At 31.8% G+C, this 23,931-nt stretch overlaps 2 protein-coding genes across 5 annotated transcripts in view; one reads left to right on the top strand and one right to left on the bottom strand.

The window, feature by feature from the left end:
* Chpt1 (choline phosphotransferase 1) overlaps positions 1-17,297 on the top strand; it is a 35,302-nt gene extending 18,005 nt beyond the window's left edge. Inside the window, exons 4-9 of one of the 4 annotated variants that reach the window (XR_003584335.2) lie at positions 2,760-2,844; positions 5,692-5,823; positions 8,428-8,586; positions 8,987-9,112; positions 11,728-11,933; positions 14,908-15,080. Coding sequence is in view for 2 of the 4 variants with exons in the window: in XM_027946441.2 (XP_027802242.1) it covers positions 2,760-2,844; positions 5,692-5,823; positions 8,428-8,586; positions 8,987-9,112; positions 11,728-11,838; positions 14,908-14,952 (658 nt within the window). In the remaining 2 variants the exon portion in view is untranslated. Of the gene's footprint in view, positions 1-2,759; positions 2,845-5,691; positions 5,824-8,427; positions 8,587-8,986; positions 9,113-11,727; positions 11,955-14,907; positions 15,081-16,102 lie in introns of those variants that run through there. The other 3 variants (XR_003584336.2, XM_071609594.1, XM_027946441.2) reach the window with 3 other exon arrangements.
* Positions 14,934-23,438, bottom strand: Sycp3 (synaptonemal complex protein 3). The gene is made up of 8 exons (XM_027946619.3): positions 23,225-23,438; positions 22,696-22,762; positions 22,442-22,476; positions 20,849-20,966; positions 19,769-19,868; positions 17,013-17,111; positions 15,116-15,220; positions 14,934-14,987 (listed from the first exon to the last, which is right to left on the bottom strand). Exons 1-8 carry the CDS (start codon positions 23,412-23,414, stop codon positions 14,934-14,936), a joined length of 768 nt encoding a protein of 255 aa, XP_027802420.2. The 5' UTR covers positions 23,415-23,438.
* Between the last annotated feature and the right edge of the window lie 493 nt (positions 23,439-23,931).

Below are 23,931 nucleotides of genomic sequence, written 5' to 3'. Positions count from 1 at the left end.
TTTATCAATGGTATATTAGATTTTCTTTAGCACAGTTAGCAGAAAAATTTACAGTTAAAATCTGTCCCAGGTTTAATGTTTGCCATATAAGATAGAGCATATCTTATTTATAACATGCTTGTTCCCATGTAGAATCTTATGTAATTCAGTAAAGCAGGGTTTAAAATTTAATTTCTAAAACTAAATCAAGCATTTTAAGTTCAAGTCCAGTGTTAACTTGTATTATGTGGTACTTTAAAAAAATTAACATGTGAATATTTAGATTCAATGTTAATTTTTTCCTTTCTTTCAAAACCTTTCTATCAGATCTGTTTCTAAGACCACGTTTGGGAGGAAAGATTCCTTATCCCCATCCAACCTAGAATTACAATATACAATTTTAAAAAAAGCAGACTTATAAAATATAATCCCCAATATTTTATTTGATTCAACACACAAAATATTACTGTTAAGTTACCGTAACTTTTTCTACTGCTTACTCTCAATTCTGTACCCCTCTCATTGTGGACTCGTAAGAAACTCTGTACTACTTTGAATAGCACTATTGTAGATTGTCCTCAATGTTAACAACCTGGGGACTTATGGGTATTATGCCATCATATCCCCAATATCTATTTTTCTGGCATGTTAAGCCTTTTGAACAGATTCTTAACCCATTAATTAATTCTCTAAGCCTATGAGTTGTTATATAGAATAGTCTTTGTATAATGTGTCCTTCAAACTCCAATTGTCTGTTCGTAGTTCAAAACTTGAGGATTGGTGAGTGATTCCACCCTTATACTCCCATAAACTTTGTAATTTACTAGATCTCAATGTTATCTTTTCAGCTTTTTTTCTAGACTTAACAGGCACAGAAGTAGGATGAATATATGAGCTTAATTTAACATCTGTTATTGAATGTTGTATATGTGCAACCAGCCATATTCCTAGCCCAGTTCTCATGTGTCATTTACTTTCATTCTAAAGAAAGCTCATCCCATAATCCCTATCTGCTTTCTAGTTGCTTCTGGTCACTAGTCATAGCCCATGAAAATTATGGGCAATGATATTATTCTTTGTTATTACTGAAATGAGTGCAATACTGATAATAGTCCTAAGTGCAGTAGGATGAATGTTGGCTCTGAAGTCATGTTCTTAAGCAATATTCAGCTATTCTTTAAAAACCAGACATATAGTTTGCAAGATACATAATAGATGCTAAATAAATTTCAGTACTCTCCCTCCTTTTTCTTCAGAAAGAACCCTACATAATATTATTATATTTACCTTTACAACTAATTTGACTCTCCTCCAGGCAGCCTGGAGGTCTTGGTTTGCCTGCTACTGATCTTACAAATACTGAATGTTATTATTATATTTTCCTTTTATTTGTATGTTAAGATTCAGTTCATTTTTCCTTCTAACTGACCAAAATAACTCAGTCAAGAAATCTTTTCTTCCATATCTAGTTTTATCAAATCCCTACATTTTTTGTATTTGCAGAACATTAAATATTCCTCTAGCATTAAAGACTCTGGGATATGTAGTAGAGTCTTAAAGCAGAGACATAAAGCAGGTAGACAGATTTTTAAAAAGTCTAGAGCTCAGAAAAAAAAATTGAAGATTTGAGAGGTTATTAGCTTATAGGTGGTAGTTTTAAATTTAGGTTAAATTATTCAGAGAATATGAAATTGCAGATGGAATTTAGTAAACAGCATTTATAATGTAGAGGAATAGGAAGTCTAGGAAGGAGCCTGGGTAGAACTCTAGAGAAGAAAAAAAAAATCAGGAGAGTACATGGAATAAATAGAAACATAGCAAAACAGTTCAAGAAAGAGGAATGATCCACATTTTAAATATTGCAAAGAAATATATAAGATGATTACTGAAATATATCCACTAGATTTGGTAAATCAAATCACTGTTTAAGCAATTTTAGTGGAATAACGGGACCACAGTCCAGACTCTAGTGAAATAATCACAAATATGAAGAGGAAATTACAAATGTAGACTAATTTTCCATTAGCCTGTTGAGGGAGGAAAGGAGAGAGGATTTGATAGTTTCTGGGGAATGCAGATTAGAGAGACTGAGACTGTTTCATTAGTGTTTTGTTTTTTTTTTTAAGAGAGAGAATTTTTTATTTTTATGTCGTGCTGAGGATTGAACCCAGTGCCCCGCGCATGCCAGGCAAGCGCGCTACCGCTTGAGCCACATCCCCAGCCCACATTAGTGGTTTTTTGAGAGAAATATGAATATGTTTATAAGAGGGAAAATGTCTGTGAAAACCAAAAAGCATACTGACTAGTTGTAATTTGATAAAAGCTGTTAGAATTCCCCCTACTTTATAAGTGAAATTGACTTAGAAGTGTTTAATGATTTTCCCTAAATCATATGGTTGCTTGTTTATTATTATGATTTATTCCTGATTTATAAAAGTAATACATAATTTAAAAAATTCAAACTTTAGAGAAGTATATATAGTAGAAAGTAAGTCTTCTGAAATTTCAATGACAATTATTAGCAATTTGATACATGCTATACAAGTTTCTTCCCTTTGCACATGTTGTTTTGTAGCCTTTGAATCTTTGTAATCTTTGAATTATCAACTGAATACAACTTTGTGTATTCAGTTGATAATTCAAAGATTCAAGTAAAGGTAAAAATAAACAAAGTGTATAAAGATGTTTACTCCCTCGACATCTAATATATGATTAGCTAAACTACACAGTCAAGAATTTTACTTGCAAACACCTTATCTATTTTTGTCCTTCCTTTTTAGAGTGGATGTAACTGAGGTTCAGGTAGCTTTAGTGATCGTCTTTTTGTTGACTACATTTGGAGGATCAACAATGTGGGACTACACGGTAAATCTAAATATTTAAATTGATGTTTAAGCACTTTTTAAATATGTAGGACAAAATAGTGTATTGTTAATCTCTTCAAATCTTTTCCAGGAATTAAACTCAGGGGCACTCAACTACTGAGCCACATTCCCATCCCCATTTTGTATTTTATTTAGAGACAGGATTTCACCGAGTTGCTTAGTGCCATGCTTTTGCTGAGGCTGGTTTTGAACTTGTAATCTTCCTGCCTCAGCCTCCCAAGCCATTGGGATTATAGTCGTACACCTCCCTTTATTTTATAATGTTAATATCCTGTATACCTTATAATGGCATTTTCTTCTATGTGTAAATATTTTACTGCATAGAAGATAATGACTCTATTTGCCCTCTACCCCCCTCAAAAACAGAAATTACCTTTTGAGGCCAAAATTTATATCATGAAATAAATATGCTTTAAAAGTCCTGTTAATTATGTTTGAAATTTGTCCTTAAGTATTAAGGAAGAAAAATGGTTAATTTGCCTTTTTAAAATCCATTTTGAGATGAAGATTAAGGCATGCTTTTGTTTTATGCCAGGTTGGTGACCTCAGTTGGCTTTTAGGGGACCACTATTATAAACTCGAGCTTTGCATAAGAAGAAAATTTATAAAGAAACAAATTATTCTGTCACCCAACCCAAGTTCACAACACTAGCTGACTCACAACTTCATATGCGTAGTGTTAAGAAGAATAATGTCAACGGTCAACAACCGATATTCCACACTGATTTTGTCCCAAACACTGTACTGTCAGTTTCATCTGCCTTCAGAACAATCCTGGGAATAGATGTTATCATTATTCTGTTTTAGAAATGTCTTAAAATGATTAAGTTCTTTGTTCAAAGATACATGGGAAGTACTGAAGCTAGGACTTAAACAGACTCATTCCAGACGTAATGTTTGTAATCACTAAGCCACATACCTCCAGCAAAAACAGTGAGAGATACAAAACTAAATTACCATATGATCCAGCAGTCAAGCTCCTCCTGGGCATTTACTCAAAGGAGTTGAAAACTTATGTCCACACAAAAATGGCTAATTACAAAAATGGCTTTATTCTTAATTGTCAAAACTTGTTTGGTAAATTGGTAAGTAATGGGGTCCATTCAGATGATGGAATATTATTCAATGCCAAAAAGAAATGAACTATCACAACATAAAAAGACCTAGAGGATCCTTAAAAGCTTGTTATTAAGATCAACAAGCTAATCTGAAAAGGCTGCATACTTTGATTTCAGAACATGACATTCTGAAAAAGGCAAAACTATGAACTCAGTAAAAATATGAGTGGTTTCCAGAGGTTGGGAGGATGTAGGGATGAAAGGCAGAGAACACAGGATTTTTAGGTTAGTGAAACTATTTTGAATGACTGTTGGATTCATGTCATTATACATTTATCATAACACAAAAGAATGTACAACACCAAGATTGGAACCTAATGTAAACAATGAACTTTGTGTGATAATGTGTCAATGTAGGTTCATTGGTTGTAGCAAATGCCATGATGGGGGATGTTGATGGTAGGGAAGGTTATGGGGTGGGAACAGGAGGAATGTGGGAATGCCCTATACTATCCTCTCAATTTTGCTATGAACCTATAACTATTTTTTTTATTGGTTGTTCAAAACATTACATAGCTATTGACATATCATATTTCATACTTTAGATTCAAGTGGGTTATGAACTCCCATTTTTACCCCGTATACAGATTGCAGAATCACATCGGTTACACATCCACTTTTTTACATATTGCCATATTAGTAACTGTTGTATTCTGCTACCTTTCCTATCCTCTACTATCCCCCCTCCCCTCCCCTCCCATCTATAACTATTTTTTAAAAAATAAAATCTAGTAAAAACAGTAAAATATTTAATTCCCTGTAATACTCAGAATTGCTAATTACTGTTTCTCGTGGTAGGCTCAGAAAGAGATTTTCAGCATACTTTTAAGTGGTGATATGTTCCCTAAGACATTCATATTCCTTCTCATTAGGTAAACATAAACAGTAGTATTGAGGATATGCTATCATAGGCCCATACAATGTACTGGAGAGATGCTATATTTTATGGTAGCTATTCAGCTAGTACCCATAAGATGGTGAATGTGGACCAAGAAGCATTTGGGCAACTGCAGGCATTAAGTCAGATGTAATTCACTTGAATTTGGAACTGAAAAATTGTTACTTCCATTGTTTTGACAAGGTCATAGGAATAAAATACACTTGCTTATTCTCACTAAGTATACTTATTTTTTATTTAGGTTTTCAAAATTTAATGGCTAACCTGTAGTTTCTGCAAATTTGGTACAATCTTTCAAAGTCTATTTTCAAAATACAATAGCCTATGGCCTTTGGCAATTCATTGTTACTGTTTTTAAATCCTTTGCTGCCTTTGGAATTTTTCTTGAACAGCAATTGACCAACAGGTAAATATATTGCTAGAGATTTGATCCTGGATATTCACTACACAAATGTTTTTGCATGCACACACATCATATCTATCACATTTAAGATGCATATCATGGTGTCTGCCTTTCAGGGGCTACTACATTTAAGTGAACTATCCTTTTTCATGTTTAAGTCAGATGAAGGCTTGTTAAATATTTAATCACAATTATAGAAATAGATTGAACTGATTTGGTGAATTCATTTTTTGCTTAATGAATAAACCAATTTCAGAAAAAGTTACCATTTATATTCCAAAAGTTAAGTTTTGATTACAAGAAAAAGGATAGCTTATTATTCAGGACCTATCATAATGTTTCTTTACTATCTAATAGGAAGAAAATTCTGTTTTCTTAATGATTTCTTTCTTTTCTTTACCCCTAAAGATACCCATTCTAGAAATAAAATTGAAGATCTTTCCAGTTCTCGGAATAGTTGGTGGAGCAATATTTTCCTGTTCAAATTATTTCCATGTTATCTTCCATGGTGGTGTTGGCAAGAATGGATCCACTATAGCAGTAAGGCCCTAATTTCATCATCACTATTAATTTATGATAACTTTTTTTTTCTTATCACCAGCTACCAAGAGACATGAAAATATGTCAAAGCTCGAGAATGGAGAAGGAAACTAAATATCTTAAAGAATTTATTGTAGAAACACAGCACAAAAACATTTTAAAAACTATGTAGACGTGGGGCTGGGGTTGTGGCTCAGTGTGAGGCACTGGTTCCATCCTCAGCACCACATTAAAAAAAAATAAACAAAACAAAGGTATTGTGTCCACCTACAACTAAAAAAAATTAAAAAAAAAAACTATGTAGATTTATAATGAAGCATTTTTCCTCTTTCCACAAGCTTGCTTTGCATAGACTTTTCTGACTTCATTTAATTATTTTCATTATTGTACATAATCAAGAGTTTCCATTTGTTTTTTTGCAATTTGTGCCTTGAACTAGTAGAGGAGAAGAGGAGTAGGGAAGAAGTTCCTGACTGAATTGACAGGAAAGCTATCAAAGGTCAAAGGTTATACAGTGGGGCAATTTATTACTCATATATTTTATTGAAATGCCACTGAAAATATTTAAAAGACCTATCCTAATATTTTTTAAGGGAAAAATTTTAACCTCAATTTTCAAGGAGGTACACACACCTTGTGTTTTATGTTCTTTACACTTGCTCATGCGATAATTTTTTATTTATTCATATATTTTTTTAAAGTCTTTAATACTTTTTTTGTTTGTTTCAGTATTGAGGATTGAACCTGGGGCACTTTCCCATTGAGCTATATCCCAAGCCTTTTTATCTTTTATTTTGAGACAGAGTATCACTAAGTTGCCCAGGCTGGCCTTGAACTTGTGATCTTCTTGCCTAAGCCTCCCAAGTCACTGCAATTACAGGCATGTACCACCATGCCCAACTTCACTACTTTTAAATTGGAAAGAGCATTCTTTCCAAGTTTTTTTTTTAAACAAACATGATACCTAGGTGTATTAGTATTATCAACTTAAAAGTAGTTGAACGTAGGAAGATAAATGTTTATTCCAGTGATGCCGTCTTACAGTAAAACATTATAAGGACTTTTTAGGGATTGCACATACCCTTTAATTCCTTTGGTTCTATAATTCAAAAATTCTGTTCTTTTAGAGTGGATTTGATCTTTGGAAAACAGTAAAAGTTATTTTGGAAGGACTAATAAAAAAGAGTAATAAACATGAGATATAGTAGCATTTTTAGTTTTAAAAAAGTCTTATTCTTTTAAATGACTTATAAGTTGTCTCTTAAGACAATTTCAAAGGAGTCCCCATAATACAAAATCAACTTAATCAACTTTTTTGAATCATATATGTATGTGTATGTGTGTGTGTGTGTGTATATATATATATATATATCAAAAGCATATTATATAATTCATTTAGCTATGTAAACTCTGACCTATTTGGGAAAAAAACTCTCATTTCTTGAGGTATTTTGTTAGTTGATGTTGGTGCAGTACTGTACAGAAGGTGCTTAGGAATAAATGTTGCTTGATGGATAATAAAATAGAGCACTAGCTGGAACAAAAGTTCCACTGAAGAAAATAAGATTTGTGAGGATCAACATTCACTTTAGAGGATATTTTATTAAAAAATAATTATTAACTGTCTGGACAAGAACTTAAGAAGTCAACACAAGCTAGGAAGGTAGTTAATTTCAAATTCAGAAACTGGTGATTTTTCAGTTTCTGGCAGATTTTTTTTCTGGAATAAAACCTAAGAACATTATATAAACAGATACAATGCTATTAGTCAAAAGTTTTATAATTTATTACCATACAGTATTTTACATATGTAATTTTATAGTACTTATAGTGTTATTACTGTTATTTTATAGTAATTTCTAACTTAAAATATGTGAATTTAATAAATAAGCATAAGGCTATTTTAGTGAACATTTTTAAATTGGTAGTTATAGATTTAGTAAACTTTAACATTAAATTTATTTTAGTATTTTGTTTAGGATAAGTAGTGCTGAGAGAATCCTGATATACATGGATAAAAATTTACTGGCCTGGATTATATCATTTTATATAAAAAGACATTTGCAGTCTGAATGCAAAATAAAGGGGAGTGAGAAGGTGTTGATGTGGAGAGAAACCAGGGCAGAGTATTGTCAGTGATTGAAATATTTTGTAGAATTGGCAGAATAAGCTTTTTTTCAGCATTGTCACAAAAATGTAGACAGTTGAAAGCAAATTATATAATTCATTTAGCTATGTAAGCTCTTTTTTTAAGCACTGACACAAAAATGTTGACAGTTGAAGTATTGATGGTCTTTGACACAGTAAAAGTTGATACAGAATAAATCACAGTGTTAATTTTTAGGTAATTATTGGTTTAAAATGCGCATATATAAAACTGGAATCAAATGTCTTTTGCACTGTTTCACATCTGTATAGCGCTAGGATTTTGTGGAAGTTTGAAGTCAGCATACCTAAGGTGTGTATACTTCTTTAAGCCATACAACAACATAATCTCTTCTTTAAGTCTCTAGTTCTTTGCACATAATAGATGTTCAGAAAATGTTTGAATTGTAATAAATCCAGTGTTAAAATGTGACATTGATTTTCTGCTTTATCCCTTAGGGCACGAGTGTCTTGTCACCTGGACTCCACATAGGACTAATTATTATACTGGCAATAATGATCTATAAAAAGTCAGCAACTAATGTTTTTGAAAAGCATCCTTGTCTGTATACCCTAATGTTTGGGTGTGTCTTTGCTAAAGTTGCACAAAAATTAGTGGTAAGAAGTTCTTTTATAATTCTTAGTGTAACTATTATACTTAGTTCTCAAATGCAAAACTGGAAACTATTTCATACAATGCATTAAGTTTTTCGTGTAGACTCAGTATCACAGTAAGTAGCTGTTTGTGCTACAAGAAAAACTGCATTATGACTTAATATTATATTCAGTTCTTTTAATTATTTAGTTGTAATTATCTATTAAAACTTTCTGATATCAAGAAACTTAACTTTAATAAGCTACCTGGTTATGAATTTGAGAGGTGTAGATAAGGATTCCCATACTGAATATAAGACTAAATAATCTGTCTTAATAGTGAATTAAAACTAATTTCTCCTGAAAATTAGAGCTAAAACATTTAAAATTTAATAGTAAAATTATTTTGTTTACTTTCTTGTAGATAGCTCACATGACCAAAAGTGAACTGTATCTTCAAGACACTGTCTTTGTTGGGCCAGGTCTTTTGTTTTTAGACCAGTACTTTAATAATTTTGTAGATGAATATGTTGTTCTATGGATAGCAATGGTAAGTACTTTTCTGCTATTTATTTTTTAACAGATGTCAAAGCACAACATGTTTAGGAGACATTTAACTATCAGTTGCCTCAATATTTAGTCTATACAATGTTTCTGAATATGAAAATTACTTCTTTTAAGTTGTGAACCATTTTATATTGTATAGAAATAGCCAGTGTATCCAAAGATCAAGCTTCTAACAATCCAGGTCCTTGGAAACACAATCATTTATTATATCTTTCCCCCTCTACCCCCACAAACTAGAACAGAAATGTCAAAAACCACTTCACTCTAACCAAAGGACTTTCTGACTTTCCTTAAGCTTATTAAAATTATTCCCAGCTTACAGAAAGTAACAAGCTAATTAGATGGGGTTAGTACTAGCAAAGGTGGATACTTAGCTGCATCAGAAATCGTCTACTAATATTGAGGATACAACAATAGATGTCACTAGGAAGTTCAGGATTCTGAGACCCATTTTATATTAAAGGTAGGCAACTCTGTGTATCTATACGGCCCTTGATGATAGTATAATTTGTTTTAATCATGATGATTGAATCATCAAGCAAGGATTAAATTCTAATGATATGCTTGCTCAAGAAAGGCATGTGGATATACATATTTTTCTACTCAAAAATTATTATAAAATGCAGAATATGGTGTTTAAGAAAGACACTTTAGTCATCCAAGGAAAAGAAAGTCATTCCGAGTAACAATCACAAAGTTGGATAAAAGGAACATTACATTTTTCTGTTCTTGAGATATATGTTTACAGTTGGTCTTCAACTAATAGTGGTTTTGAATAGTCAATAGTCTTGATATATTTTTTCCTATTTCTGGATCTCACCAGCCTTTACCAAATTGTTCATGATATATAAACATATTGATATGTATTTTTTAAAAGCTCTAAATAAATCTTTTGATAATTCAAATGATCTCTCCTGTTGTTAAATTTAGGCATTTAAAAAATCTGTTATCTGTTGTGTATAGACCACTGGTATACATTTGATGATACTTCCCTAGGTTATATAGTATTATACTTTATCTGGATTAAATTAACAATATTCATGCATAGTTCATTTAAAAGTCTTTTATTGTCCCAGCGGTGAGATATAATACCTAATCCTCTTGGGCAATGAAAATTTGCAGTCAATATACTAAAAAGTGGGGCTGGGGTTGTGGCTCAGCAGTAGAGCACTGGCCTAGCACGTGTGAGGCCCTGGATTTGATCCTAGCACCACATAAAAATAAGTAAAAAAATAAAAGGTATAATATGTATATATATATATATATGTATATATATAATATGTACATATATATATATATAAGTGTCTGAAAATCAGAGTACTTTCCTTTAATTTTTTTGATGTACTTGGATATGTATTATAAAATGGAATTAACAAAATTAAAATATCAGGCGTTAAAAATTCAAGCACCTGTTTTGTAATGAATAGTTGGCCTGATTTATACCAATAATGTAGGCTGGTAAACTGAGGAAGTCAAATTCAACTTTTCTTTAAAACATTATACAGAAGAGGGCTGGGGATATAGCTCAGTTGATAAGAGTGCTTGCCTTGCATGCATAAGGCCCTGGGTTCTATCCCCAGCACCACAAAAAAAAAAAAAAAAAACATTACTCAGAAGATAATACACACATACACAATGGGTGCCAAACAAAGTATGTGTTTTGTGGCATCCCTGAGGAAAAGCTTCCTGCTTCAGATAGAAAAGGATCTGATGGAGCTTTTCAAGTAAATGACAGAGATATTTTCTCATGGGTGATAATCCCTCTCCAAAGGCACAGCTATGAGGCTTCTTTTTCTCCTAGGCTTCATTGTTTGAAGGAAAGCTTTTGACTAATCTCCAGGAAAATCTTTGGAAACCTTCCTCTTTTCATTTTGAATAGAAGACAATTTTGTATATGCCTCCCCTCAACAGGGTGTCTTTCCCTGTTGTGTCTTTTTATATTCCTTTTTTACAGACTATATTACTGATAATACCTTTGGAGGTGGATACCAGTGATTGCATTCAGGGGCACTCGCCATGGGAGCCACATCTCCAGCCCTATTTTGTATTTACTTAGAGTCAGGGTCTCATTGAATTGCTTGCCTTGCCTTTACTGAGGCTCGCTTTGAACTCGCAATCCTGTCAGCCTCTCCAGCTGTTGGGATTATAGGCATGTGCCACCATGCTTGCCCGGATCTTTTATGTTCTTATAACTAGCCTTAAAGGAATAAAATATGTATCTGAATAGTTCATTACAATGACTGACAGCCCCTTCTAGAAAATGTGTGGCCTTATTGCATAGCAAAAAGTTGAAAGAATGTGGAGTCAGAAGACTTGGCTTCTGTTACTTTTGAGCTTTTATACTTCAGTCCTCTTACCCCTCTTACCCTCAGCTTCTATAATTGAAATACCTTGTATATTCCAGAAGAGTATAATAATAAGGTCCAAATATGAAATATGCTAAACTACTCTAAAAAGTAATAAAAAGTAATATTTTCAGAGTTAAGAATTTTATGTTAAGAATATTTGAGGTTGGGTGGGAAGGGACAGAAAAATGTCTGTAAATTCAGAAAACATAGGCCATAATCCATTTTATATTTTCTTTTTTTGCTTCCAAAGGTCATTTCTTCATTTGATATGATGATATACTTTGGTGCTTTGTGCCTTCAAATTTCAAGACACCTTCATCTACATATCTTCAAGATTTCATATCATCAAGCACCTGAACAGGTTCACAAGCATATTGACTGACTAAATAGCCCAAGGAAAAGAGGAGAAGCAGTTAGGGGAAACCTATGTGTGAAGGAAATCCCCCTGTGCAGGAGGCTAGTATACTATCCAATAAGGTTATATTTGAATTTAATAGATAAATCCTATAGATTCCATTATAATGATTTCAGTAATGAAGTCCTCATTATGTCTCATCAACATTTTTGATCAAAGGTATTATCAGTAATATAGTCTGCAAATTAGAAACAAGACAAAATAATGAAAAACTGAACATAGGTAGTTCTAAACAGCAATCTCTTTGTGTCTACAAAATATTTATCAGACACTTGGGATTTTCATTGCCAAAGAATTACATAAAAATTCAGAACTTAAACTTTAGCCATCCTGAACATAATGGCCTTCTTTGCTAAAAACTGATAACTCATAATTATAAATGCATGGCTTATAATAGTGTAACTGAGTTTGATAGTATAAAAAAATTTATGCTAGCCATTTTTCAAAAACTATGTTAATTACTGCTATAAAACGAAAAGTACCAACTAGAATTTAAAAGGGCCATGGGAATTAATAATCTGTATTTAGTAAAAGATTTTGTGGTACTAGTTCAGAAAAACATGTGAATCCTTATATTGAGGGTAACTTCTTGATATTATGGGTTAAAATTTCATTGCCATGAAAAAGACATTAAACATTCCCTTTTATGAAAGACAAAAAACAGCAACTAAAACAGCTGATATGTAAGAAAATTAGTAACTTATAAAAACATGGCAAAAACATCCTTCTATAGAATATTAGCCAGTTACTTCAAGTACACATAACTCATTTAAGGTAATAAGGGGACAAAATAAGTATCAGTTATTCAACCACTAAGTACTTTGGGCTCTGATTCTTCTCTTTCTATTCTTAGTTGAAAAGATTTAGATTGCTTTTATAAATACTAGAACTATCATCAAGATCTTTGATGATCCAAATCTTCAGACTCTCATTTGACCCTATTTCTAATTTTATAGAGTTACATAGGCCATATTGCTGTATGACGAAATAATCAGAAAAAAATAACAAAGATTACTATATCTAGCCAAGAAACAAACATTTTAAAAATGAACAGTGGAAATTTATATTCCCTAAAATATACTTCTATGAATTAAGTACATAGAAAACATTCTGGAGATACTTATTTTGCCTCCATAACTATTGGTAGAACTTCTCAAATAAAGACCTTCTTAGAAGTTTGAATAGTACTTAATATTTATATTCTAGGTTAGGGTATCACTCAGTGGAAGAATGCATGCTTAGCATGGATGGGGTCCTGGGTTCAGTCCCCAGCACCACACACTCAAAAATTTGGAAGTAAACTGTCCTCTTATTGTCGAATATTTCCTAATGGTGGGAGCATTAATTTCTTTGTATAAATTATCACAGTAAAAAAACACGATAATTTGTATAGACTTGCTTTTAAAAACCTGAAAGACCTTAGAAGTAACATAAGGGTGGGTTATAGAGGCAAAAGTTAGAATTTAAAATGGAAAAGCATGAGAAAGTCATTCCTTTACTTCTAATGGACATATCATTTTTTGCCTGGATGGTTCATTGGAAGTAATTTCAGCAAGAAAAAAAAAGAGTTTTAACTGACTTATTTCAAACAAATGTTGAAACAATTTAATATTTGTTAAATCAAGCATTTCAGCCAGGCACTATGGCATAAGCCTGTAATCCCAGAGATTCAGGAGGCTGAGGCAGGAGAATCATGAGTTCCAGGATAGCCCCTGCAACTTAGGGAGACCCTGTCTCAAAATAAGCATTTAAAAATGGTCTGGGGAGTGCCTTTGGGTTCAATCCTCTGTACAAAAACAAACAAAAAACCCACAAATGTTCCTTAAGTTTTTCTATTTAAAGAATGTGTATTTTAAAAGACAAGGTATAAAAAATAACTTGTTCAGGTTTGAAATGAATGTAAAATCAATTCCACATTTTTAAAACTAAAAACTAAAAAGATATACCGGGTAAAATTATCTTTGAAGTCATAATATACTTAATTAGTTATGTTAATGACATACTCTTAATTATTACTAAGAAAATGTGTCAATTGTGGACCAAGCCGAATTACCTGATATTTTGATGTCTTCGTGGAAATGACACACTCACAAATGCAGGTTTTTAAAATCTTAAAACCTAATATTTATAGGCTGGGTTGGTTGTCACATGCCTGTAATCCCAGCGGCTCTGGAGGTTGAGGCAAGAGGGTGTGAGTTCAAAGCCAGCCTCAGCAACAGCAAGGTGCTCAGAAACTGAGACCCTGTTTCTAAATAAAATACAAAAAAGGGCTGTATATGTGGCTCAGTGGTCTACTTCCCAAGTTCAATTCCCAGTGCCCCCCCACTTGCAAAAAAACACCTAATATTTATAAATCTTGCCGTTATATTAATGATTTTAGCAGTTTAATTTATTCTAGGACACAAATTTAAATTCTTTTAATACACTTTATATGCCAATAGAATAGATTTCTCTTGAAATCTTATTTTCATTAGAATTGGCTATGTAATAGTATATAGAAAAGAATGTATATGTAAAACAGATTTTGTGGTTTTTTTCTTAAGAACAATGTAAGCCACATGTGGTGGCATAGGCCTGTACTCCCAGCTAATTCAGGTAAGGGGGAAGGAACACATGAACCCAGGAGTTTGAGACACGCTTGGGCAACAGAGCAAGACCTCAAAAAAAAAAAAAGGAATAAAGAACAATGTAATCTTTATACTTGTACTTTGTACATTTGTGACTAACAAATACACTGAAGCCTAAATCTAAATTCAGTATCTTTATTAATACTAATAAAAGTGATAGAAAAATTCACAATTACAACTTCAGAGCTGAAAGCTTGATACATATAATTTAGGAATAGCTGGTACTTCACATAACTGTTGCAATTTTTTTGGAAGTTTGCAGGAAGGGAGGACTTACACTTAAATAAGCTACTGATTAAACTTGTTTTAATTTAAACTTGAATTTCTGAACTACTCTAAAGACTTACATGACTTTTAGCTAATGTTATAATTGTATCATATTACTTAGGTTCAAGTTCTTTCTTCAAAGAGTCATCAGAATAACATGGACTGAAGAGACTTTCGAACACTTGCCATCTCTTGCTGCTGCTGTTTCATGAAAGGAGATATTAAACATTTGTTTAATTTTTAGTTAAGTGTTATACAATTTCAGCAAATAAAATATTTCAGTGCTTACACCAACCCTTATTTTTTCAATTTGAAATATATTGACTTACAGTTTCCATCATAATTTTTTTTTGCAACATAGCCATTTCTTTTTTAAGTTCACTTTGTGTACCAGTAAGTAGATTATCATGATTCTTCTCCAAGTCCTCCAAGCTCTAAAACACAAAAGGTTACTTCAGTTTTAGACCATAACTTTTTACCTCAATTTCTAAACTTGGGAAATTGTCAAAAAAATAATGTTAATTATATTTATTCCAACTAAAAATACATTCTAAGTAATACATGAAGGTCAAAATTCCTAGTATGAAAAAGTAAAATAAATCAGATATGAATCAAATACAAATTCAGAAGATACAATAGTAGTATACTTTACTGGAAATAATGGGTTAAAGAACTATTAATGTAAAAGTGGAGAAAAAAAGGAAAGGTACCATCAGTATAATACCATAATTTTGAAAATTTCTAATAAGTTTCTCAAACATCAGGTTATAACCTACTAATTATGACCAATAGTCAATGTGACATGAATTCACTAGAGAGAAAAAAATGATCTATAGTATGAACTCTTAAAACAACTTACATTTTAACTCTTTACTATTTACTCAATAGTTATCCTAGTGCCTACTATGTAAAAAGTACTATGTTAAGTGCTGTGGAGAAATTTAAAAATAAATAATGCATGGTTGCTTCTTTATTCCAAAGAGAAGAAACATATAAACAAAAATAACACAAAAGCTTTATAACAGGAATGGAAATGTAGCTTACTCAGGCTATATCAAAGAAAATGGGGATTGAATCCAATTTATTTGGCAAAAAAGTAAAATTTCAATAAATAAAGTATTCTAGGGGGAGAATATAAGCAAAAGCATGGACATACAGTGAGTGGGTTCAGAGAAAGCAATTATGTAGAGGGGTAGAAGTAATAAAGTACATGAAACTTAAAAAGAGTCATGACAGGGATCTCAAAGACCTAAGAATGTAGAATGGGAATGTAGATTTTTCAGTAGGAAAGAGATTTTTTTTTTTTTTTTTTTTAGAAAAATAACATGGAAGACTTATGAAGGATGGCCTGGAGAACAGAGAAATCAGTTAAAGAGTTTTAATGGTAAAACCAAAAAGTGATAAGGCCCCGAACTAAGGTAATAACAGTGGGAATTAAAAGAAAGAACCACTGATGAAGAAAAATTACAAGATCCTAGTTATAAATGAATGTGAAAGATAAAGGAGGTGGAGGAGTCAGAGTATACTGAAGTTCCTATCCTAGGTAGTAATGTTTAATTATAACATTTAGAAAAAATATTTTCTAGTTTTATCAAACCTTCATACCAATTAACAAATTTTATTCTCAGGGAGCATTAGAGAAAGCAAATTCTCTACGTGAAAATGCTTTTAATTTTAAAAGTAACTTTTGCATTTTTAAAACTATTTTACTATTTAGATCACAACTTGCACAATTGTCAGTAAATAATTTCAATCCACAAATTTTTATTCTTAAGCTATCTTGCCTATCTCTTAGAAGTTGGAATATAAATTCATTTTTGATTACTGCAATAAATTCTAAAAGCAAATATGCCATACTTATATGTACATCTGAAAATAAATATTAATTTCAATTGGATCTTTTCTATTTAATAAAGACTATGTAGAAACAGTTAAACAGAGAATAATGACTTAAATGTTAATTATGTGGATTTGATACATAAGTATATTTCCAGGTAAAATTCCCAATTTACCATTTCTGTCTTGAATAATCACCATAAAACAGAATCCTAAAGTAAAGATATATATTGTCACTTGTCAGAAATGAGTTCAAAATGAAAAGGTAAAAATTTTAAATGCATTAGCAAAATACTTTCCCAGTAAGTTTGGAAACAAAAGAATTATTTTCTATTTCCATAAGTATATTGTTTTTTAAGACTGTATTGTTACAAAATGTACAACATTTACCTTTATGAACTGCTCATATAGTTGTCTAATTGTTTTCAGTCTCTGATTCTGAACAATTCTAGATTGTTGAAAAACCTTTTGTTGTTGTCGAAACATATTCTATAATCATAAAAAGAAAAAAACTGTGGTAATAACAATTTGGTAAATTATTTTGTTTGTTTTCAGTGCTAGGGATCAAACCTAGGGCTTCACACATGTTAGTTAGACAGACATTTTACCTCTGAGATATGTCCCCAGCCCTGAAGTTTTAAACTTAGCAAAAAATAATTCCATATTGCACTTGAAAAGAATAGTTCATAAGTTGGTAGTTTTAAGTTTTTGTTTCAATAACTATTATGACAGAGTTTAGATCATTTGTGTTTATTGCTAATATGGAATAATTATAATAATCTTACCAGTCAATGAGTAGGAAATCTTAATGCTCAAGACATGTATTATTCTAGGTAATTTCAATATCCACATGGATGATCTTCCATAATGGTGGTCTTTCAGTTCCTTAACCTATCCTCCACCAATGATTTTTGTCTTCCCTATTTTAGCCATTCACTTACATACTTATACACTAGATTTTGCCTTTATCAATGATAGGACCTTTCTATAGTATTGATAATGGCAAACAAAATATATATTAACTTTGTGTTCAAACTTATATGAACTCATTTAATCCTGTGAGATAGATAGGTACTCATGAGTCACTTTAGAGTTGAGGAAACTAAGACTTAAAGTTAAATAATTTGTCCATAGTTTCACAGGTACCAATTGCTCAAACCAGGATTTGATCTCAAACTGTATTTTTCCAGAGTCCAGGTACACTGCATATGCATAACTGTTTCTCCACACATCCCAGTATTTGATCACCACCTCAACATTCAAGCTTACTCTCTTTAGTAATACAGTTCAATAATATATCAGGAAACTAAATCCATTAATTCTACCTATTTTCACTGTCATTCCTATTCCTGTTGTCCTAACTTTCCTCTTTCCCAGCTTAAATTATATGGACAATTATTATAATTACTCCTTTACATATATACCTTGCCCCTTTCTGACTCTTTGTCACACTTAATTGGTTAAACCTCAACCTTGAAAAATTCAACTCTCTAGCTACTCTATCTAGAAGCAAGACTTTCACCATCTGATTATCTTATTAAAGAAATAAAAGAAATCTAAAGAGAACTTTATCAGTTTCCCATTACAATATCAACTGTCCACCTACATTAATTTATGCTCAAGATACTCTGCATTCCCTTTTGTTTCGAAGGATGAACTATCCTTGTGCGTAAGGCCAACTTCTTCACATGTCCCAGCCATTCTCAAGAATTCAGCAAATGCTTCCCTCTTTCTGTTATTTTAAATTTGTCCCTCTAAATTATTCCTGTCAATACACAGACATGTTGCCACTTCTCTTATCTTAAAAACAAAAAGAACAACAACAACAACAACAAAAAAAACACCCTATTTTTCTCCTCAGGTCATCTTATTTCTTTGCCATTCTGTCTTGTACTCATTTTAATCAGATTTTTGCCCTCACTTTTCTACCAAAATCATTCTGATCCAGGACACCAATGGTCTTCCACATTGCCAAATCCACCCTATTTGGCCTGTAAGCAGCATGTAACAAAAGTAATCCTGTTTCCTTCTTTAAAAGCTTGCTTTATTTGGTGTAGAGTGGTTTACACATTAGATATTAGCTCAAACATAATGGAGTTTCCTTTGTGGGTTCTCCCTTACTTCCAGAACACTAAACATTCAAGTAAAATTTATAATTTACAATCATGACTTTATCTCATCTAGTTTTCATGGCTTAAAAACTGTCTTTAAACTAATACTCAACTTTGTATCTTTAGCCTCTCTCTCCTGAACTCCAGACTAATATACCAGTGACCTATTCAACCTCTCCTTAGACATTTCATGTGCATTTCAAATTTAACATTTCCCAAACTGAGTTAACCAGCTCCCAAGTCAATACCTTAGCTCTTAAGGAATGTTTGATAATTACAAACAATGAAAGGATAAGTTGAAAGAGCAATTAATGCAAAGTATTTGAGCAGGGCTGACTTCTATCTCCTATAACACATTAAGAGTCAACTATCTGGGTGGGGGCTGTAGCTCAGTGACAGAATGCTTTGCCTTGCATGTACTGACCAAGGGTTCAATCTCCAGCATCTCAGATTAAGAAGAGAAAAAAAATTAAGAGTAAACTATATTCTGACTATAGTGATTAGCTCAGGAATGAACTACTAAATCAGGATATTCCTCCAGAACTTTCTGCCAGAGCTAGCGAGAAAGATTATCTCAATCCACTGCAGTTACGAGATTATTTTAAAAATTTGTAGTAAGTCTAGAATTGAACAACAACAACAACAACAAATCTATCAAGATGAACCCACTAAGGTTTGGCAATAGTCCCAAGTTGCACTACATAAGCAACCCTTTCCTATCCCCATCAGGTATGCCTGAATCTAAACTACACTGATTTTCATTTATATTATCCAATAATCCTTCTTTTGTCCTTTAACAAATTTTTGTCACTGGAAAATCAAGAATTCCAACCAATGTAAGATGGCTAATGGCTTTTGTGAGTATAATATATTCCTATTCTGTGGTTTGCAGTTCAGCATCTTTAAAAAACACAGCCAATAATGAGAAATGGAATCTGGTTTAGTTCCAATGGGCCTAATACAAAGCTAGATTCTCTACTGATACTTGAGACTTGGTTATAATAAATTAATTGAAAAGCTAATAATGATACCAACAGCTAGTTTTTCTTCTTGTTCCTCAGCTTTCTGCAAATCTATATCCCACTGCTGAAACAGAGTCATAAATTGCTGAGAATATTCTTGGTTAAGCTTCTGTCTGTAAAACATAATAATAAATGTTGTCACACTTCATGCCAATAGGAAAAAAAAAAACATGCAAGACAATATTGAGTTGGTGTATTTTTATCCTACATAAAAAAGAAGGAAATCAAAGCAACTTAAATATTCTGATAGGAAACCAAAAAGTAAAATTAGATTCATACTGATTCCAGAATTTTTTTCCTAATAAGCTAAAACAAAGTCCTCTCACATGCTTTAGCTATTGAAAATTTTATCATTTATATAAATTTTCCAGAAAAATTTATTTGCTCTCCAAAGAGTTTATTTTTCATTTTCCCCTACTGAATGTACATATTGATATGTTAAACAGATTAAAACATTTCTAAATAGAAACATGTCATTTGACTTTTTTCTCCATTTTGGCACAGGAAAGATTTTGTACAAAGGATTAGTTAAATCAGTGAAAATATAAAAAATATTTACAATATAAAATTGACCTCTTCTTACATTGTCAAATATAGTTAACTATAAGATAACTAATAATTTCTATGATATTTACCTTTTACTTAACTAGTATATTTCTGGAGTGAATGTGCATTATTTTTATAATTTAAAAAACCTCATTTGTTATCTGGAAGGAGAAAAAAGTAATTTACACCCGACATAACTTTCCTGTGTTCATGTACGAATACATGACCAGTGTAATTCTACATCATATACACCCATAATAATGGGAAGTTATATTCCATGTATGTAAAACATATCAAAATACACTCTTATTATTGTATATCTAAAAATAGCAACAAAAAATGTAATGTTCACTCACTGCTAAGAAGCAGTTATCAATTCTATGAAGGCATGAGGTTATAGGACTACTTGCTTAGAGGAAAAATCAAGCCAAATATATTTTCACTAGACTCTCCAAAAAATAGAAGATCATAATACTACTTTTCATAAGTGACTGTACAATATATACTAAGTGATAAGAATGTGACCTTAAAAACCCAGCAACCTTACCTTTGCTCCTGCTGTGTTTTCCAAACATGTTCAATTTTCTGGTTACTGGTTTTGAAAGAAGCCTTGGTATACATTTCTAATCTTTTTCTCTTGGCAAGAAGAGCTTTGTTAATGTCAGCTTTATTGAAAGAAACATTCATTAAAATTGAATATTGGAGAAAATTATTTTGTTCCCACATATCTAAGTAAATATAATTATGGGTAAAGTTCATTAAAATATTAAAGAGATATTTAAAATTAAATTTAAAATACCAACATAATATACAAAAAGTTTTATATTTTTGAGCATTCAGGATTTTAGATTTCAGACTAGTAAGTCTGTGCAAATATTTCAAAATCCAAGAAACTCTGAAATCTGAAACATTTATGGTCCCAGGCATTTTGGATAAAGGATTCCCCAGCCTCATCCCAATTCTGATTTTCCTAAGTGAAAATAATTTTTAAATTTAGGGGTGATAGAAAAAAAAGAGCTAATAAAACAAAGGACAGGATAGACTTCAATTTCCTCACGAGAAAATATTTTAATAAAAGCTAAAAAAGGACACACTTGGCTGAATCACTATTAGAACTCATTATATAAAACACATGAAAATAATCTATTATAAACCTAATTTTAAAAAGCCTAATTAAAAAAGGATAACAAATAAGAAAATTATGTTAAAATATAGTTAATGACACTATTAAGTATATTTTTTATTAAAAGAAACAAAGACCAAAGATAGAAAAAAAAAATCTTAGTTTAATAGATGAATTCATTTAAGAATACTTTAAATAAATGCTTTCATGGAGCTTTCTTATAGACATTTTACCACTAAGCACTGCAATTCATAAAATTTAATACTTCAAATAATACTATGGATCTACCACAAACAGTTATCACTCAGTAATCATGATGGTGCTGTACTACATATAAATATTTTATAATTTTAGCATCCAAAATAATACATTTGTAAAACAGTGAACTGTCACCGAACAAAACACATATTAAAAAAAAAGATTTGATTGTATGAATAATCCTTCTGAGAAGCCAAATATTGACTCATTTTAAAGAGTATTTTCCCTTAAATTTCCCTGTAACTGATATTTAACATAAAAAAAAACTTAAAAATTTTGGATCTGATTATAAATGTCTTAATGGCTAGCAAAATTGTTTTTCATTTTCAACTGCAGTTTATTAATGTAAAAATAACAATAGTTATTTTAGAGCCTTCAATTTATAATCCTCCCAAAAGAAAGGAACACAGAGTTCTAAAATATAGAGTAAATGAAAAACTGATGTACATACAGATATATAGATATGTACTATGTACACGTGTTACTCAATCTTAAATTACAAAGAAGTATATACTTTTCCCATTCTTCCCCCGCCTAAAATTCCATTAAAGCTTACACATGTCTAAAAGCATCATTCTCACATGGTGAAAAAGGTTAAGTAAGGAAATTAATGAAACTAAATCACACTTGGTTATGCAAAATCCCAAATGTGAGCAAAGAAATAATAGTTGCGTAGGTCGCTGATTAACATTTTCTATTGTACAAATTACTATGTGGTTTTAAATAATTTTCTTTAAATGAAAATCTCCAAAAACATACCTCCAAATTTTTCCAGCATGTTCTGTACTTCACCCCTGTAAAGAAATTACACTTAAAAAACTTTTAGAGATGGGGAATGTAACTCAGTGTCAGAGCATTTTTGACTAGCAAGTGCCTAAGTTCAACCCCAGCAGGAAAAAAATAAAATAAAATAAACTTTTCATACTTATTTTGGAAGAAATATCACAGCCAAGTATTTTACATACAATACTTGTCAGACAACCAAAGCCAATTTTTCTTATTTTGAATGTTACCCCATATCTTCAACTATTCCTGCAGAAGGCCTTTTCTTCCCATGCTTATCAATTGCTGGGGTCTTTCCTGTATTGACGAAAAAGGAAAATATTTTTGATATTACGTATGCTACTTTGGTAAATTTTAATGACATAATTTTCATTTGTGAGTCTTTTAAGCATTTTGCCAATATAATTTTAAAAGTAGATATATAAACAGTACTTTCTCTGCAGGTTGGGTAAAATTAAATCAAGTTTCAGAACTATTTTATAGGACCAATCTTTCAAGTCTTCCTGGGGTAAGGTCATACATAATAAGCAGTGGACAAGTTGGACATACATAATAAGCATGGACAAGTTGGGAATAATGATGGCAAAGGCAAGAGATGCTATGTAAATTTTTTTAAGTCTGATACAGGAGTATTAGGATTCAAAGGAGAAACAAAGCACATGAAAATGCTTAACAAAATTTTATTAGTTTTAAATAAAGTAGATTCAAAACAAATGAACCACAGGACATCATAACTGTCCAGCTTTAGTTATACAGTACCTTCAGCAACATCCTCCTCTGAACCACTGAGATCTTTATCTTCTTTCTCAAAGTCAAAGGCTCTTACAAGCTGATCCTCCACTGATTGTTTCCCAGATTTCCCAGAATGCTTTCTTACAGAAGGTACCATATTTAGATTAGATGTCTTCAGACTTAAAAAAAAAAAAAAAAACAAGTCTTTCAAACCCATTCCAAAAGCATCATTTAAACCAACTGATAAAATTTAAAATGTTACCCGTTTCCTAGTACATTCCGTTGGTCCAAAGTTAACCTATTGACATTTGTTGGTTAAAAAGGAAAAACAGAGTGGGGCACAGTGGTACAAACCTGTAATCCCTGAGGCTTGGGAAGTTAAGACAGGAGGATCGCAAGATAAAGCCAGCCTCAGCAATGGCGTGGTGCTAAGCAACTCAGTGAGACTCTGTCACTAAATAAAATGCAAAATAGGGCTGGGGATGTGACTCAGTGGTCTAGTACCCCTAAGTTCCAATCCCTGGTACCAAAAAAGGATCAAGAACATAATGATGGCGTCAACCCCGACTCCAAAAGTGCTATGCCCATGAGGATTGTGAGATCTGAATTTGAGCCCCTGGGCAAAAATCTGAATCTGGGCAAATCTATTCCACATCTCAGTCTCAAAGTGGAATCACGGTTGCTGGCAAGACAGATCATGCCAGACTTAGTTCATGGCAACACTCATCTCCCAG

The sequence above is a fragment of the Marmota flaviventris genome, chromosome 3, assembly GCF_047511675.1.
Source record: "Marmota flaviventris isolate mMarFla1 chromosome 3, mMarFla1.hap1, whole genome shotgun sequence".
NCBI classification, from domain to species: domain Eukaryota; kingdom Metazoa; phylum Chordata; class Mammalia; order Rodentia; family Sciuridae; genus Marmota; species Marmota flaviventris.
Note: the sequence above shows the minus strand (reverse complement) of the source record. Positions and strands in the feature narration are given on the sequence as shown.

Bases quoted from the DNA above. Each gene is read 5' to 3' on its own strand.
- Sycp3 (XM_027946619.3), bottom strand. From the start codon at position 23,414: ATGGGTTTGAAAGACTTGTTTTTTTTTTTTTTTTTAAGTCTGAAGACA. The intron at 17,112-19,768 runs GTTGGTATCATT...TTATGATTATAG, and splicing joins AACAAGAAGAAAAACTAGCT to AATATGTTTCGACAACAACA. The intron at 14,988-15,115 runs GTAAGTCAATAT...TTCATGAAACAG, and splicing joins AAAAAATTATGATGGAAACT to CAGCAGCAAGAGATGGCAAG.